At 50.3% G+C, this 14136-nt stretch overlaps 4 protein-coding genes and 1 pseudogene across 5 annotated transcripts, besides 1 other annotated feature; 1 reads left to right on the plus strand and 4 right to left on the minus strand.

The window, feature by feature from the left end:
- Positions 1-208: 208 nt before the first annotated feature.
- NCS54_01165600 (Hypothetical protein) lies at positions 209-2153 on the plus strand (the record flags this gene model as incomplete). Its single annotated transcript, XM_053156924.1, has 2 exons — positions 209-363; positions 422-2153. 2 exons carry the CDS (start codon positions 209-211, stop codon positions 2151-2153), a joined length of 1887 nt encoding a protein of 628 aa, XP_053012899.1.
- Positions 2154-4274: 2121 nt separating this feature from the next.
- Positions 4275-5153, minus strand: NCS54_01165700 (Hypothetical protein; the record flags this gene model as incomplete). The annotated part of the gene is made up of 1 exon (XM_053156925.1): positions 4275-5153. The coding sequence occupies one exon, from the start codon at positions 5151-5153 to the stop codon at positions 4275-4277; it is 879 nt and encodes a 292-aa protein (XP_053012900.1).
- Positions 5154-6285: 1132 nt separating this feature from the next.
- Positions 6286-7152, minus strand: NCS54_01165800 (Hypothetical protein; the record flags this gene model as incomplete). Its single annotated transcript, XM_053156926.1, has 3 exons — positions 6286-6331; positions 6386-6812; positions 6861-7152. The coding sequence occupies 3 exons, from the start codon at positions 7150-7152 to the stop codon at positions 6286-6288; spliced, it is 765 nt and encodes a 254-aa protein (XP_053012901.1).
- Positions 7153-7750: 598 nt separating this feature from the next.
- On the minus strand, positions 7751-9416 carry NCS54_01165900 (Carboxylic ester hydrolase; the record flags this gene model as incomplete). Its single annotated transcript, XM_053156927.1, has 2 exons — positions 7751-8783; positions 8833-9416. 2 exons carry the CDS (start codon positions 9414-9416, stop codon positions 7751-7753), a joined length of 1617 nt encoding a protein of 538 aa, XP_053012902.1.
- Positions 9417-10319: 903 nt separating this feature from the next.
- On the minus strand, positions 10320-13674 carry NCS54_01166000 (annotated as a pseudogene). The gene is made up of 6 exons: positions 13112-13674; positions 12819-13050; positions 12691-12750; positions 12352-12642; positions 12111-12296; positions 10320-12053 (listed from the first exon to the last, which is right to left on the minus strand).
- Positions 10320-13674: a sequence feature.
- Positions 13675-14136: the final 462 nt, after the last annotated feature.

Raw genomic sequence — 14136 nt, forward strand, 5'->3', positions numbered from 1 at the left:
TCCTAAAGGGCGCCCCTCCCCTCTGTGCAGAATCTCTCTTCAAGCACATCAAAGTTACTTCCTGCATGAAAGCTCTTTGCCGCGCGTCCTAGCTGCGATCGACAGATCCCGACGTATGGCAGTAAACCCCTTGACTCAAGGTACGTTCTACTGCATAACATCAGACGACAGGAACTAACAGACTTCTAGCTATCTGAATTAACTCAAAATGGCCGACATCTACACCCCGCCCGAGGACTCGGCCTATCTCCTCTCGACGGCCTTCCAGATGCCCCATAAGAATGGGGACAAATGGGCCATGGCTTTCGATAGTTATACTGGCACAATCTTGACGGCAGGCCTCTCTGTCGTCATAACCATCTTGTTTCTCTGCCTCTGGAACCTCATCAGTTTCATTGGCATGTTCTTTGACGGAAAAAAGGACCAGACGCCGATACGTCGCGCTGGTCACCCTCTGGAACTCCAATGACCCCTGGTTCGCCTGCAAGGAGCTTCTCCATTACGCGGTCCAGTGTCTGAAGGAATCCGGTCCGAAGGGCTCCAGTCTAAATGGCACCAAAGACTCAGGTGACTTCTGGTACGGTCTTGGGTTCGGTCTCACGGCATTCATCGTGTTTGCTGGGGGCATAGTAACTAGTATCATGGTCCCGTCAGCCCTTCTGATCGGTAACGTCGCCCCCGTGAGACCGAGCTCCGTCTTCTGGCCCCAGGACCCTGACGACGATGTCAAATATCTCCAGGTGTTTGGCCTCCGCGCCCCTGCTGCCATGCGGTCTCTAGGCAGCGTTGAGGCAGCCCAAGTCACGTTGCGCGACAGGGTCTACATCGAGGAGAACCCCAAGTACTCGGAGGCCAACAATGAAGAGCCTGTCAGGGGCATCAAGTACAACTACACCCTCTCTGGAGTGGACATGGGTCTGCGATGGGGATCTGAGTTGTCCTTGGACGTGACTGGCTCCTGCATCACCGAGTATGGTTGGGTGGACAGGCGAGCAAACAACAGTGACAATCCGGGAGACGTGTACCGGCTTTGGAATATTGATTCAAGAGATCAAACTATCTTCGTACCCATCAGCGAAGACATCATCCTTGATGCTCCTTCAGCGGGTTTCAGGTCGCACCCAGATGGAGCCGCGCAGCTTCTGAAGGATTCCAACGTGTCGTATGCGGTCATGATCTACGCGGCTCATCGGTCTAGTATCAGCAAAAGCACCGATCCGTGGTATGCCACCGAGCAGCGTAAGGAGCCGGCGCCAGGGAATCAACTCGAGGCCGACTATTGGATGAAGCGGTACAGACCATTTCTTTCCTGCTGGCAGCAGGACAAGTGGAGATACGGATCTCATTCAGTCAAGTCGGTCGATGAACTGAAAAAGATACCTGGCATCAAGATCAAGGAGGTCCTGCTCGAGATTCTTGAATCCGCCTTTGGTGACAGCCCCATGATCGTGAAACTCGGGACTGCCAGCGGTACCTCAGCTCTCCGATCTCGGACTACGAGCCCAAACGGTATCATTGACGCTCAGAACTGCAGGATGATTGATGATATGGAGCGTCTCATCTTGGCCAGTTTTGTGGCGAGCAGGAGCATCTTCACCGATGCCACCATGTTCCCCGAGGTACGATACCCGAATCTCGTGACGGGCGGTGACAAGAAGCCAAAGAGCGGTGCGGGAGACTTTGTCGTCTCGAGCCCGGAAATCCAGACATTCTCTCTGAACGGAGTCACCGCCCTCCTGGTTCTCTTGGTGGTCCTGATCCTGGCAAACGCTGCTACATCGTGGCTCCTCGGCTTCTTTTACAGGAATCAAAACACCACCGAGCAAGGCAACAATCTCGTTGATGTTGACCGGTGGACTCGGTTCCGTGTATTTGCAGCTGTCCAGCTATTCCGCTGTTTGTTTGAGGGCTCCGAGAACAAAGTCGAGCAATGTGAATGGAGCTGCGAAAAAACAGTCCCCGATGTAAAGAAAGGTGATTACGAGGTCAAACTTGTTAGCGGATGTGGCGAGGACAGGTGCATGGGGCACTTGAGCAAGACTCTCAGCAAGGGGGCAGCCGCACAAAGCGAAGGCGGGAAGGGAGACAGCAACCCGAAGGATAAGACTGTTGTCGTGAACCCTGTCGCCAGCGATGACGAAGCTGGTGAATAGAACCGGGAAAGGGAGGCGATGCTGCCCAAGCAAGTGAATCTGTAGTCTTTGCAGAGATGAGGAGGAATGCTTTGCGCCGGAACTGAGGAGGGTTTGCTCTGAAGGCGCCTGCAGAGACCTCTTCTGGGACATGCCTTCGAATTTTCCCAATACAAAATGAGTCGGGCAGTTGAGTTTGAGGAGAATGGCCTAAAGGGAGGTTAACGGGAGGACGGTGGTGTGTTGTGTTGCGCCGTTGGAATGAGGGTGGCATCCCCAACAATCACTTACAGTTCTTCGTAGCCTTTTGAATACGATCTTCTGGCTCAGTTAACCCATCGAGGGCCGGGCTTCGCCTTTTGAATACGTACCCGGCTTAAAAGAGAGTACACTGAGAAATATTCCATAGCCCTTGTCTTTATTGCCTGGTGTTATCCCATTTCCTAGGTATCCCAGCATCAACGAAATCAAGTAGCAGCCCTGGCAATTGACGGTACGCGTCTTGTACAAGATGTCGAATCCCAAGCAAAAGTTTTGTTTCTCAATCTATATGTCTTTTAACTCCTCAAGGCTAGCGAAACCAATCTGTGCCTTGCCACTCCCCGTCGTCTTCATTCCCAGCGCCCAGTTGTTCGAACCCATCTCGCCAGCTTCCACGACCCCTCAAGCTCTTGGACCGCTGATATCCTGCAATGATCCGAGCTCATGGAATGAGAGATGCCTCCTTCCCTCAGTCTTCTGTTGATACCTCAAACACGTCGAGAAAGAAAGGGACCCGAGAACAGTCCGTCGATAAGGCCCTGAGGGCTGTGGATGTTCCAGAAACCCTATTGGGGCCATTGCAGATCCTCGGCCACAACCTGGGCCTCTGAACGTGCCCTATGCGAGGCCACATTGTCAGGACGAATGACCGAGGATATCTCCGCGATGCGGTCTAGCACATCTTCCGCTAGGTTTCCCTTTTTATCAGTGAGTAGGTGTGGTCCAAAGAAAGAGCATTTTGTGCGAGAGGAACAGTACCATACGTCACATGGACAAATTGTTCATAGTTGAGCCGCAGTTCTCACAAGTTCCCGCACCGCGGATATTGTTGAACGTGCACCCCGGGGTCGTGCACCGATGAGCGGCTTCGATGAGTTGGGCAACTTCCTCAATAAGGCTGCGCGTCGCTGCTCTTGCTACGCCCCGCAAGACTCTAGGAATTGGGTCGCTTGTCGTTGCCATGTTGAGGGTTGAATTCGTGTGGGTGATGGTTGTTGTGAGATGGATAGGTTGTGTGGTGGATAGAGGGTATACAGAGAAGCAAACTGTGTGTGTTGAATGATGAAGGCAAGCTGGAGAGGATCCGTGATGGGTTCGGCCTTATTATATTATCATCAAGGCTCCTAGCTATACCAGCCAGGCCAGTCATGCCAACAGCGACATCATGTCTAACACTATCAAGATTATGATGAATCAATATCCAGACTGAGGAGCCATTCAACTAAGCAACAAGTCTCAGGTCGTAGGGGTTCTGCTCTGACTGAGCCCTGTCGTTAGAACAAAGCCTCAAGAATTGGATGGCCAGGCGCTGTCCGATGGTAGAATTCAACTGGCTACTCAACTCCAGATCGGGTCCCCTTGAATGGCCCGTTTTAGGTCATGGGGGCTCTGCTCAGACTGAGCCCTGGCAGTAGAACAAAGGCTCAAGATCTAGATGACTAGGCGATGTTTGATAGTAGAAGCCAACTGGCTACTCAACTTCAGATCAAGTCCCCTAAACGGCCGTTTCAGGCTATAGAGGTATAGTGTACACGTCATAATACACGGATGCCTTGGAGAGCAGCCACCAGAGACAGGGTTGAGCAGAATCTCTGGCCCTAAAAAAAGAGATATTCTGACAACGACAAAGAACGGACGAAACAATGGCGTTAAAGCCACATGGCTGGAAACAACACGGGGCAATAATTTGAAACCCTGGCCTTGTTTCGTCACGCTAGGAGGCCAAAAAGTCTTTGACAAGCAAACAGGGTCGGGGGGGGGGTTACATATCAAATTAGCGACGAAATTAAAACTATTCATAAGTCTACAATATCAACCTGTGTAAAGTGACAAGTCATTCTCGGCCATCAAAACCCAGTACCACAAAACACCGTAACCTACCTAACCAGGCAAGAGTTGCAAGATCTCGTGGTATTCTTTTTTTAAGGTTTGCTGATGCGGTACCGTGAAGTCCTTCTGTCTCCACCACAGGACCTGTCTCTTATCCAAATAGGGAGGTATTATGGCATGGAATGCAGCCACAAAATCCGGCCGTAGTCTTTCGTCCCCTGGGGTCGACACGGCGTTGGCCCCTTTGGCAAGGAGCCATCTTACGGAGCTAACCTGAACATGGTCTATGGCAACGTGCAGGGGTCGAGAGCCGCGAGAAAACGGCCACCGGGATGTCAGCCGGTTGACCTTCCAGTGGTGATCTATCGGCGCACCGGCCTTGAGGCAGACTTCAAGGGTGAGAAGGTTGCCGTCCATGGCGCCAACAAAAAGAGGGAGCCAGCTCAGCTGCCTGCCCGCTTCTCTATACAGGTCCAAGATGAAGGTGTGATAGAGGAATCTCGACGTTGCGACTAGGCTGCAGCCACCATCAACTGGGGAGAGATGCGATAACACCTTGAGCAGTATTTTGCGGGGAAGGAGAGACAAAAATTCTTGGCAGATAAATCCCTTGGCTTCTACCGGCTTGGCTTCCACTTGATCGGGTGTCCACTGGAGAGCCCTAGTTAGCCCTGGATTGTGTGAGGCACCGGCTGTAAGCACCGAGTCGAATATTTTACGGCCCCGGAGCGCCAGCACGTCCTTGTTGGGTGTGCGAAGCCGCTTCTGTCTCCATCTGGCAGCCACCTGGAGCTTCTTGGGGTAGTGGCCTTTGAGTAACTGTGACTCGCAGATCAGTTCAAGCGTACGCCTCTTGCCGTTCTCGTCCTTCTCGTAAGGGTTAACCTTTTGATCAAGCATCCACTCCACGGCTTCGACCTGATAATGCATCATGGCTACATGAAGTGGCTGGTCATCTTCATCAATATTGAGAACCCACCATTTGGGGACATGACGCGGCCACCGACAGTTGAGTGGTGCACCAGCCTCGAGACATCTTTTCAGGGTGAGGAGGTTGCCACTTACCGCCCCAACGAACAAGGGGGCCCAGTTGGACTTTCTTCCCCATTCCTTGTACAGTTCTAGGATGAGCAAGTGATAAAGTTTCCTCGACGCCCGGACTAGACTGAATCCGCCTCCGTCAAGAGATACATACGAAAATAGTTCAAGCAGAGTCTCAAGAGGTAGGCTGGAGAGTCTGTCTGGGTTTGCGGTTTCCATCTTTGTGCTTGGGGCTTGGAGGCGTAAGGACTTGGCCCCTTAAAGGTATAATTTTGGTTGGAACTGTTGTTGTGTTTTCTATCGCTTTCGGCTTGTTTATTGCTGCTACAGGTGATCAACTGTATAAATATACTTACGTGGTGGGGGGCATGTTTCCTCCCTCGACAAAGACATTCATCAAGCGCCACTATTCGTTGTTTCCCATTACAGTCTGTGGCCCTGTCCTCTTGCAGTTCCCATTTACCCTGCCAGCCAACAGTGTTGGCAAAGCTCATCTCACCTTGGTGGTAAGTCACAGGGCGTGGGTGAATACGACATCAGAAAAACCCCCTTTGTCTACATGAAACTAACAAAGGCCAGTATCAAAATACCCTCTTTATTAGATGAGGGATTGTTTTGGGGGGTCATAGTCCTACTCGAAAGCCTTCAAAGCGTGAACATAACTTTGAGCGTCATGTTGAAACGTCTTGTCATTCAGCCCAAGGCGGGGCGACTACGAGCAATCAAAGTTCCTTGGTCTCAATGCACTCCTATGAATGACAGGCTTTTCATTGTATTCATTCGCAATATTAATAACTGTTTCCTTTGTTACAGTAACAAAAAAAGTTCCCAATGAACAACTCCCAATCGTCAAGAATGTCAACCTCATATTTGTTCGCAAAGCCCAACTCAAAACGCCCTCGAAGATCTCTGTAATTAATGAAGCACGGGACCAATTCAATATGCCCCATGCCTCCTATAGGAACTAATGGGACGTGATAGATATAACAGTTCCTGAAATATGTTTGTAGGTCGTCCGCCCTTATAGGGACTGGTAGTCTCCTCTGAAGCCCCTGTTATAGGGTGGACTGTGAAGGTGATTAGATTCATGCATCATTACCCATATTTTCATAGCATCATACCTGAAAAAGTTTCTCATGCCCACGATTGCGGCGGCTCCTCCAGCGTAGATTCCCAACAACCTACTCCAACCCACATTCCCATACACGGACTGACCAACAGCCAATGCAACAAGGTCATAAACCAGACACCCACCAAAGATCCAGTCACTGATGGCTGAAAGCAGGCCGAAACCGATACCCGTGGCGACTTTGACGGCGGTAGAGGGCTGCGCGTTGACAAAGTAGGCCACGGAGAAGTTGTGGAGAAGATCCAGGACGCCAATGCCAGCAAAGGTCTTTGAGACAATGTGAGTAAGGACCGAGTTGGTGGAGCTGATATCCATGGGAGGAAGACGTCTCGAAATGTAGTACAGTTGCGCCACAGAGTTGATGACGACAAAGACGTTGGAAACCTTGAGGTTATTATTGTTCCAGAAGATCATCCAAGCTAAACGGTCAGTAATTTCAATCAGTTAAGTACTGAATGTTCTCTTACTAGCAATGCAAAGATTACCCAGCGCATAAAAGGGCGCAAAGTCGACCATGCTGGAGACATCCTTTTGGGGCGCCTCGGCCTTGTACAGGCGCCAGAGCCAGGCCAATTGGAACAGCTGCTGAGGGAAAAAGAATCCGGCGATAAAGTACGGCTGGGGAGAAAAGAAGGAGATGTTGGCATCGTGAATATCCTTCATGTTGGGAGAGCTGAGCATGCCGTATGTCTGCGCGGCAAAGTCGATGACGAAGGACGTTGGAGCGAGCCACCTCGCCGTTGAGAGTTCGGCGCCCATGATTGTAGATTTGAACAGTATTGTATGCAAGATAAGGTTCGAGAAGGTTTGTAGACGATGTTGTTCTTTGTTGCGCAGCGTTTACCGTGCAAGGAACAAAGAGAAAAAGAATGATTTTTCTTGCCAGCTGCAAACCTTTATTTCAGACCAGTGTCTGTATTCTCGTAAGCTAGTCGCAAATCGATGACATATACGACTTGACTTGATCTGGTTCAGGGGTCAGCGGAATGTAAGATCCATCGGTTGTGGATTAGCGTCATCGATTCCAACGAGAACGTGCATGACAGCATGATATCCGATCGGCGTTCTGGAGCAGGCAACGATACGGCAAATAATTTCTAGACACCTTGAGATGATAGTTTTGATAGAAATGTTATTGGATTTTCGGTTGCCTGGAAGAGGTAATAGACTTGCCAACACAGTAATAAAGGCCGGTTGCGTCTAGGACGCGAATTGTGCATATTCAAAAAGGACTCCTTCTGTTTAAAGATAGTATGAAGTTGATATATACGTTGTTTACAGTCTATCTATTGCAGCTCAAATTCAAACATAATTCGCATCGTCATTGCAGTCTACCCCAAATTCAACCTCTGAAATCTCACTCCTCAGGATTCGACTCCTCCCACATACTCTTATACAAATGACATCGCAGGTCAAGCAACGTAGGCTTGATAACTTCCAACCCATCGCCTCCCTTCGTATCACCATCAGGCCTCACGCCATCACCAAGCACCCCGACCTTGGGCACCTCATCCCACCCGGGCCCTTCCTCTGGGTCCTTGACAAAATCGGCCCACGCCTTTTGCATCACTCTGCTAAGCCTTTCTTGATACTCTGTAGCTCCTTTCTCGGGGAAACTTCCAAAGAGAGTGCTAAGCTCAGCAGCGTGGTATGCTCCACTACCTTTAAAGATCTCGGTGTTCTCGAAGCTCGCGTTGTAGATGAATCGCCAGGTCTTGATACCAACCGAGGAGAACTCATCTGCCATGAACTTTGTCGGACACTGTGCACCAACCTCGGTCACGATGGTGGTGATTTGGTCAAACTCGTTGTTGATGCCCGGGGATCCAATAGGGTAGAGGCTTCGGAGGAGTCGGATCTGGGCGGGTGTGATACCAGAGGCAAAGTGGGACAAGGCCTCCTCCAAGGTGATTTCTTTGAGCTCAGGAAGCCGGCCTTCCTCGGCAGTGGTTCCGATCAAGATTGGAACGCGGGCCATGGACTCTGGATCCTCCTCTGACCTCAGACGTTGTCCACGAGGGTACTTTGCCTGGGTGACGCCATCATCAGCGAGTGGCATAAAGGTGAGTGCTGCTCTCTCGACAACATCCCGAAGCTTGTCAGCAGGCAACTCGCGCATGCACTTGAGGGTTTTGTCAAAGTTGTCTTTCTTGCAGCCTGCTTTCTCTGTGGCATTCACCCAGGATCCGCTTGGTGTCAGGGTAGCCTTTGCTGTGCCTGACTGTATGATAGCACCGCGGAAGGGAAGGGGGTCCGGAGGAGCAGTCAGAAGCGCATCGACGCCGGCTGCGCCGGCGCTCTCTCCAAATATGGTGACTTTTTCGGGATCACCTCCGAAAGCCTTGATGTTTCGTCGTACCCAGTCTAGGGCAAGACGTTGATCGAGGAAACTAATTCAAATTAGTGTCTGTTACAAACTGAAGCTAGAGGAGTACTCACCCAGGGTTGCGTTCGCCCTTTGGCAGGTCAGATGTCTCAGGAAAGCCAAAAATGTTGTTTCGGTAGTTGAAAGTAACCACAATAATATCCTCATACCCTGCCATCTTCGACCCGTCATACAGCGGCAGGGATCCTGATCCGTGGTGAAAGCTTCCTCCATAGATCCAGAACGCAACAGCCTTGGAACCAGGCTTCGAGCCTGCCGGGGCAAACACATTGATGTTCAGGCAGTCTTCACTTTCCCCGGCAGGTGGGGGAGGAGTGTACCAGATCTTGATGCTCTCATTCCGTTTGTCTTCAGGGTAGTTGAACTTGGGTATGCAAGCGGGCTTGTGCTTTGAGGCATCGTAGGGTTTTGACCACGATTTGGCTGGTTTGGGTGCTGCGAAGCGTACGGGAGCTTCAGCGAAAGGAATGCCGAGGAACTTGTTGACGGTGACTTTTGAGTCTGGGATGGACGTGGTAGTACCAATTACTTTCCCCATGTCGATGACAGCCGTTGGGTTATCGGATCCTCTCTGGTGAGGAATTGCAAGTGCTGAAGCAGCATACAGAGCTGCGGCTAAGATATTACGAGAAACCATCTTGTTGCTCGTAGTGATGATGCTATGAGAGAATACCAACGATCTGTCGACGGACTACCTAGGTTAAATAGGATGATGATGCTGAGGTTCTGGGCGCATGTTGTCAGCCAAGCATTGGCAGCCCCAGCGGTGGCTGAAGCCCATACACGACTTTGAAGCCATAAGTGGCTCGCGCATGATTTATCTCCATTAAGGGACTACAAAGATGATTTGAAAGCAAGGATATGATCAAAGCTGAAGTCTTGGCGTGAAGAACCTGTTCATCTCACCTCCTTACCTATTTGGGCGAAATCGAGCGCCTGAGGTTTATGATTGGTCAGTATTTAAGTTTCGGGAGACCCCATAAGGCTTCTAGCGCTGCGACGTCATCATCCTTTATCTCAACGGCGGCGGGTCAGCCCGAGAGTGGTCAAGCGTGCCTCCTCAGCCTCAACTTCAACCCTGTACTTAAGGCTGGAGATCCTTCAGCACTGGCCCCCGTTATGGGGAGGTATCGAGGACATGGCGTGGTTGATCTATTCGCCTCAATCTTGGCCATCTATCTTTGGCCCATTTCAGATCTCCCCGCCACTTGACAAGAGGCTCTCTAACAAAACGTCCTGACTAATTCTACGCTGATGAGTTTTGGTACGTTTGCCAACTCAATACCTAGGTAGCTAATCATACCCGTTGGCTCATGTGCAGGCTAACAGGTAAGTAATAATATCTAATACTTTATTTTATTATCCTGACTTCCTCCTTATTTAGAAAAGCTTTTATATACAACTCATTATGGAATCCGAGAGGGCTTATGCAACTCCTTTAATCAAATTCTATCACTCTTCTCCCCTCACTCATCTTTTCCAAAGCCTGACAACGCCGTCGAAAGCTATCCAACTCGATAGGTAGCTCAGGGTAAATACTCATCGATCTCACCATCTCGGACAAACTTCCGACAGCGTCTTCCAGCTGCTGTGCCAAAGGTTGCAGGCCGTAGTATGCTTCCTCGTGTCTCAACGAGCCTTTCAGCTCTCTAAACGTCCCAACACATTTGAGAACCAGTTGCTGATTTTGACCACCGTTTCCGAGTTGGGGGTCAACATCTTTCAGCTTTTTCTGGGTCCTTGCGCATAGCAAAATGAAACCCTTTGTCTTGTCAGCAATGGAGTCGCTTTCCTGAATGAAAGGATTGTAGCTTGGTTCTGTGGGCTTTGTCACTCCCGTAGAAACAGTCTCAAGCCAGGAAATAACGTCCAGTGATAGACCCAGATCTCGCGGTGAGATTTCGAAGCGGGAACAAATGTCTAGGCAGTGATTGACATGCGGGATGACATACACCTCTCCTTGTCGTTGATTGAACTCGTAAAAAAGCTGCAATAGATCCCTGATTTGGTGTCTTCGGGCTTCATCACTAGGCAGCAGCTGCGCAAACTGCAAAACGAGTGGGTGAACGTCAAGTCGTTTAGATCGTCGTGGCCCGTCCGAAACAAACAGCGAAACATCTCGAAGCTTCTCAAGCCATTTCGAAACCACAAGGTATTCCGACCGAAGAATTGCACCATGAGGCGAAACATCTGCCTGGAGCAGTAGCCCTTTCTTGCTTGTCTTCAGAAAGGAGTCTATGCAATCGTCGTCGGTGCGGAGATAGGGAAGCAGCTGCAAAAGCTTCACGGCGTTTTCCGAGCCCTCTTTCTGCTTCAGTAACTCGACGGAACTGTTGAAGGCATCCCAGAGAGACCGATCAGTCCGATCTCTTGCCACAAATTTGAAAAAGATTTTCCGCTCTTCCCCTGTTCCATTATCGAGGATCCGAACAAACTCTTCTGTCGGATTGTCGAATGTTCCAAGATATTCCAAAAGGAAAGGAATCACGTTCTGTGCTGCGAGGGGATGGCCTTGAATCGCTCTCGCCAAACTTTGAAAGTCTCGTCCGTTGAAAAGCTGCGAATCCTCTAGCGACAGGTCGCTTAATGAGTTTTGTAGGAGCAAGGCCGTGTCATTGTCGGTCAAGGGTGCCAGTCGGAGATCCTGAGACTCTCTCCCAGGCCCCTTGAGGTTCGAGTCTCTAGTTGACATGACTATATGCCACGCCGGATACTTGAGTGCGTTTTGAATGCTCGCAGCCCCAAAAATCTCTGCATCGTCCAGTATGAGAAGTGAATCCTTGTTAAAGTCCTTTCCCAACCAGTCGACAAAGATTTGAATTCTTTCTGGCGTTTCAGCCCGTCGCCAACGCTCCCAGTTGACGTTCGGGTTTTCAATCATATCAAATCCGATACTATGGCAGACGGTGGCGAGGGCATCCTCCAGCTTCTTGGAGTTGTGGGCTCTGAGGAAGAAGATATTTCGGCGGTATCTATGCTTGGCCGCGAATCTCATCAGCAGCTCCGTCTTCCTAAACCCTCTGTCAGCAGAAGAGACCAGCCCCGGAGGTAGGACTGCGTACCCGATCCCTGCGATGCCTTTGACTACTGTCAACTTCGGCCTTGTGGGAGGCTGAGTCACTGTCATATCGAGCTTACTCATTTCTTCATTCCGCCCGACCAACGGCGTTTGAAGCGTGAGTCGATACTGAATCTCATTCATCTCACTGCCCTCCCACCAGAAGTTCTTGTTTGGTGGATATGCATGGGCAACAAAGCGGGGATGGCCAAACATCTATTGAGTCTATCAGATCTAATCATCCTTCGTCCTTGGTTCGTCGGCTGATCTTACTCGGTGTTCATCTCCCTGCTCAGGCTCCAGCCTGCCGGTGACCTCGGAAAAGACTTGGTTCAGAGCAGAGCTGACAGTAATGTAAGCCCCAAGTTTGGTGCCAAACTTGCAGATTCCACTGTGATCCTGTGGGATCATAAGTGCAGGATTCTCGGGGTCTAAGGACGCTGAGCCTTGTGTGACAACCTTTAAGGGTTAAAATCGTAAGAATATAGAGATAAGTGATTATCAGTAGACGCACATGTTGATAAGTGCCCTTGATGAGTTTCTTGCGGCCTTCAGCAAAACATCGAAAGGGGGGTCGTGGGCTTAGTTTCAGAAACGCCTTCTTGTCCCAGACAGAGGCTGGGTTGAACGACTGAAGGTGCGAAACAACCTCCGGTCTAACTCCAGCCACTGCTCCTGCAGCCGACACTATAAAGTTACTCCAGTCTGCCTTGGTCGTGCCAGTATGTGGGGTTGCGAGAAAAACCAGCCCGCATTGAGACAAGGTGATGCCCCTGATGTTGGATGTTGGGAGCTGCGACATAGCCTGACCATGTTATTTACTACTCGCCACCGGAGAATGCTCAGGTCTTACCTTTCTGGCAACCAGGCCACCCAGGGAATGGCAAACGATCAGAAGTGGGCGGGCTCGTTCCTGCGAACTGTGTCAACTCAATTGTTTATCTAAGTAGGTCAAGAGACTCCTTGCAGCTCACTACTTACCTCTTCAGAGGCTCTTACTTCACTTAAGCAGTGAATCAGCGATTCTGCCCAGTTTTCTAGCCCCGCCACGGTGCCCGGATCTGTCAAGTCGGAATCATAGCCAAAGGTCATTATCCGGCTATTGCAGAAATACTCCGAGGCCGGCAGGTAGTCTCGCAGCCACATACTGCCCTTATCGGATACCGTCCACGTATCCATGGCGTTCCCACCGAGTCCGTGAACAGCACAGATGCTGTATAGTCCCTAGCGTCAGCAGATGCGAACTGTGGGGAGTGCGGGAAGAGTCAACTTACTCCATATCCGCTGTAGCCTTTTTGCTTCTCTGACTACCTTCGGCTCTCTTATCTGATCCTCTCTTTCCTTTCCCCTCGTCATTCTCGATTCCTCTCCCATTTTCTTCCTCGCCCTCAGGTTCGTGGAGGACCGTAATTCCCTGGAAATTGTTCGACAAGTCCCAGTCTTTCCACGGATAGCCAGCATCATCTCTCCTTGCTCTCTCATGCCTCTCAAGGACTAGCTCGGATGTCTTCTTGGATGCAAAGGCTATCGTCCCGACCTCAAGGCCGTGTTGACTAGCAAACGAGGTACGAATCCCGTCATCACTGCCTCTCACCAAGGGGGCACCATCATCCTGACCACTTGCGGAGGGCGAGGCCGGCCGAGAAGGCTCCGCGGGTGTTCCTAAGTTGCGTTTGCTGATCTTCCTCCAATGCTTAGGCTTGAAGGAAGAGAATATGGACTGTCTCTTGCAGTCTCCCGCTGCGGAGATACTTCGTACGAAGTTGGCATACTGCTGCTTAGTGGTATAGTCAGGAATAGAAGAGACTCTAAGGGCATATTTGCTCTCAAGTGGCATCACGTCGAGTGGTGTGAGAGGCAGGTTGGATAAGCAGATAGGTAGAGGAGAGGATGGTCTGAGGAAGTCGGGTTTGAGAGAGGAAACCCCAGAGCCTTGTTTTGGTGGTTGCCGGCGAGAAGCAATGTGATCAGCTGAAAACCATCTAAGCCAATCATCTAAGCGCCTAGGGTCAACCACCCCGATAATTTGCATCAGGCTCCCCGTTAGGCGCCGTGGTTCGCCATTTTCACAGCCTGCTTGGGATGCCTTGTTAGAACAGCTTACGCCAAAGATACTTGGAGGATACTGACATAATCTTGGATAACTTCATTGATAGGTTAGAGATCATTATTTGAAATATTTAGTAAAGAGCACTAGTGTTCTGTCTAGATCTAGTTTAATTTTTGTAGTCTCTTTATGATGGTGTCTATCCCTTTTATTCTTTCCTTGCGTGTGGATATATTGTAGCAACGTGCCGAG

This window comes from Fusarium falciforme, chromosome 9, assembly GCF_026873545.1.
Source record: "Fusarium falciforme chromosome 9, complete sequence".
NCBI classification, from domain to species: domain Eukaryota; kingdom Fungi; phylum Ascomycota; class Sordariomycetes; order Hypocreales; family Nectriaceae; genus Fusarium; species Fusarium falciforme.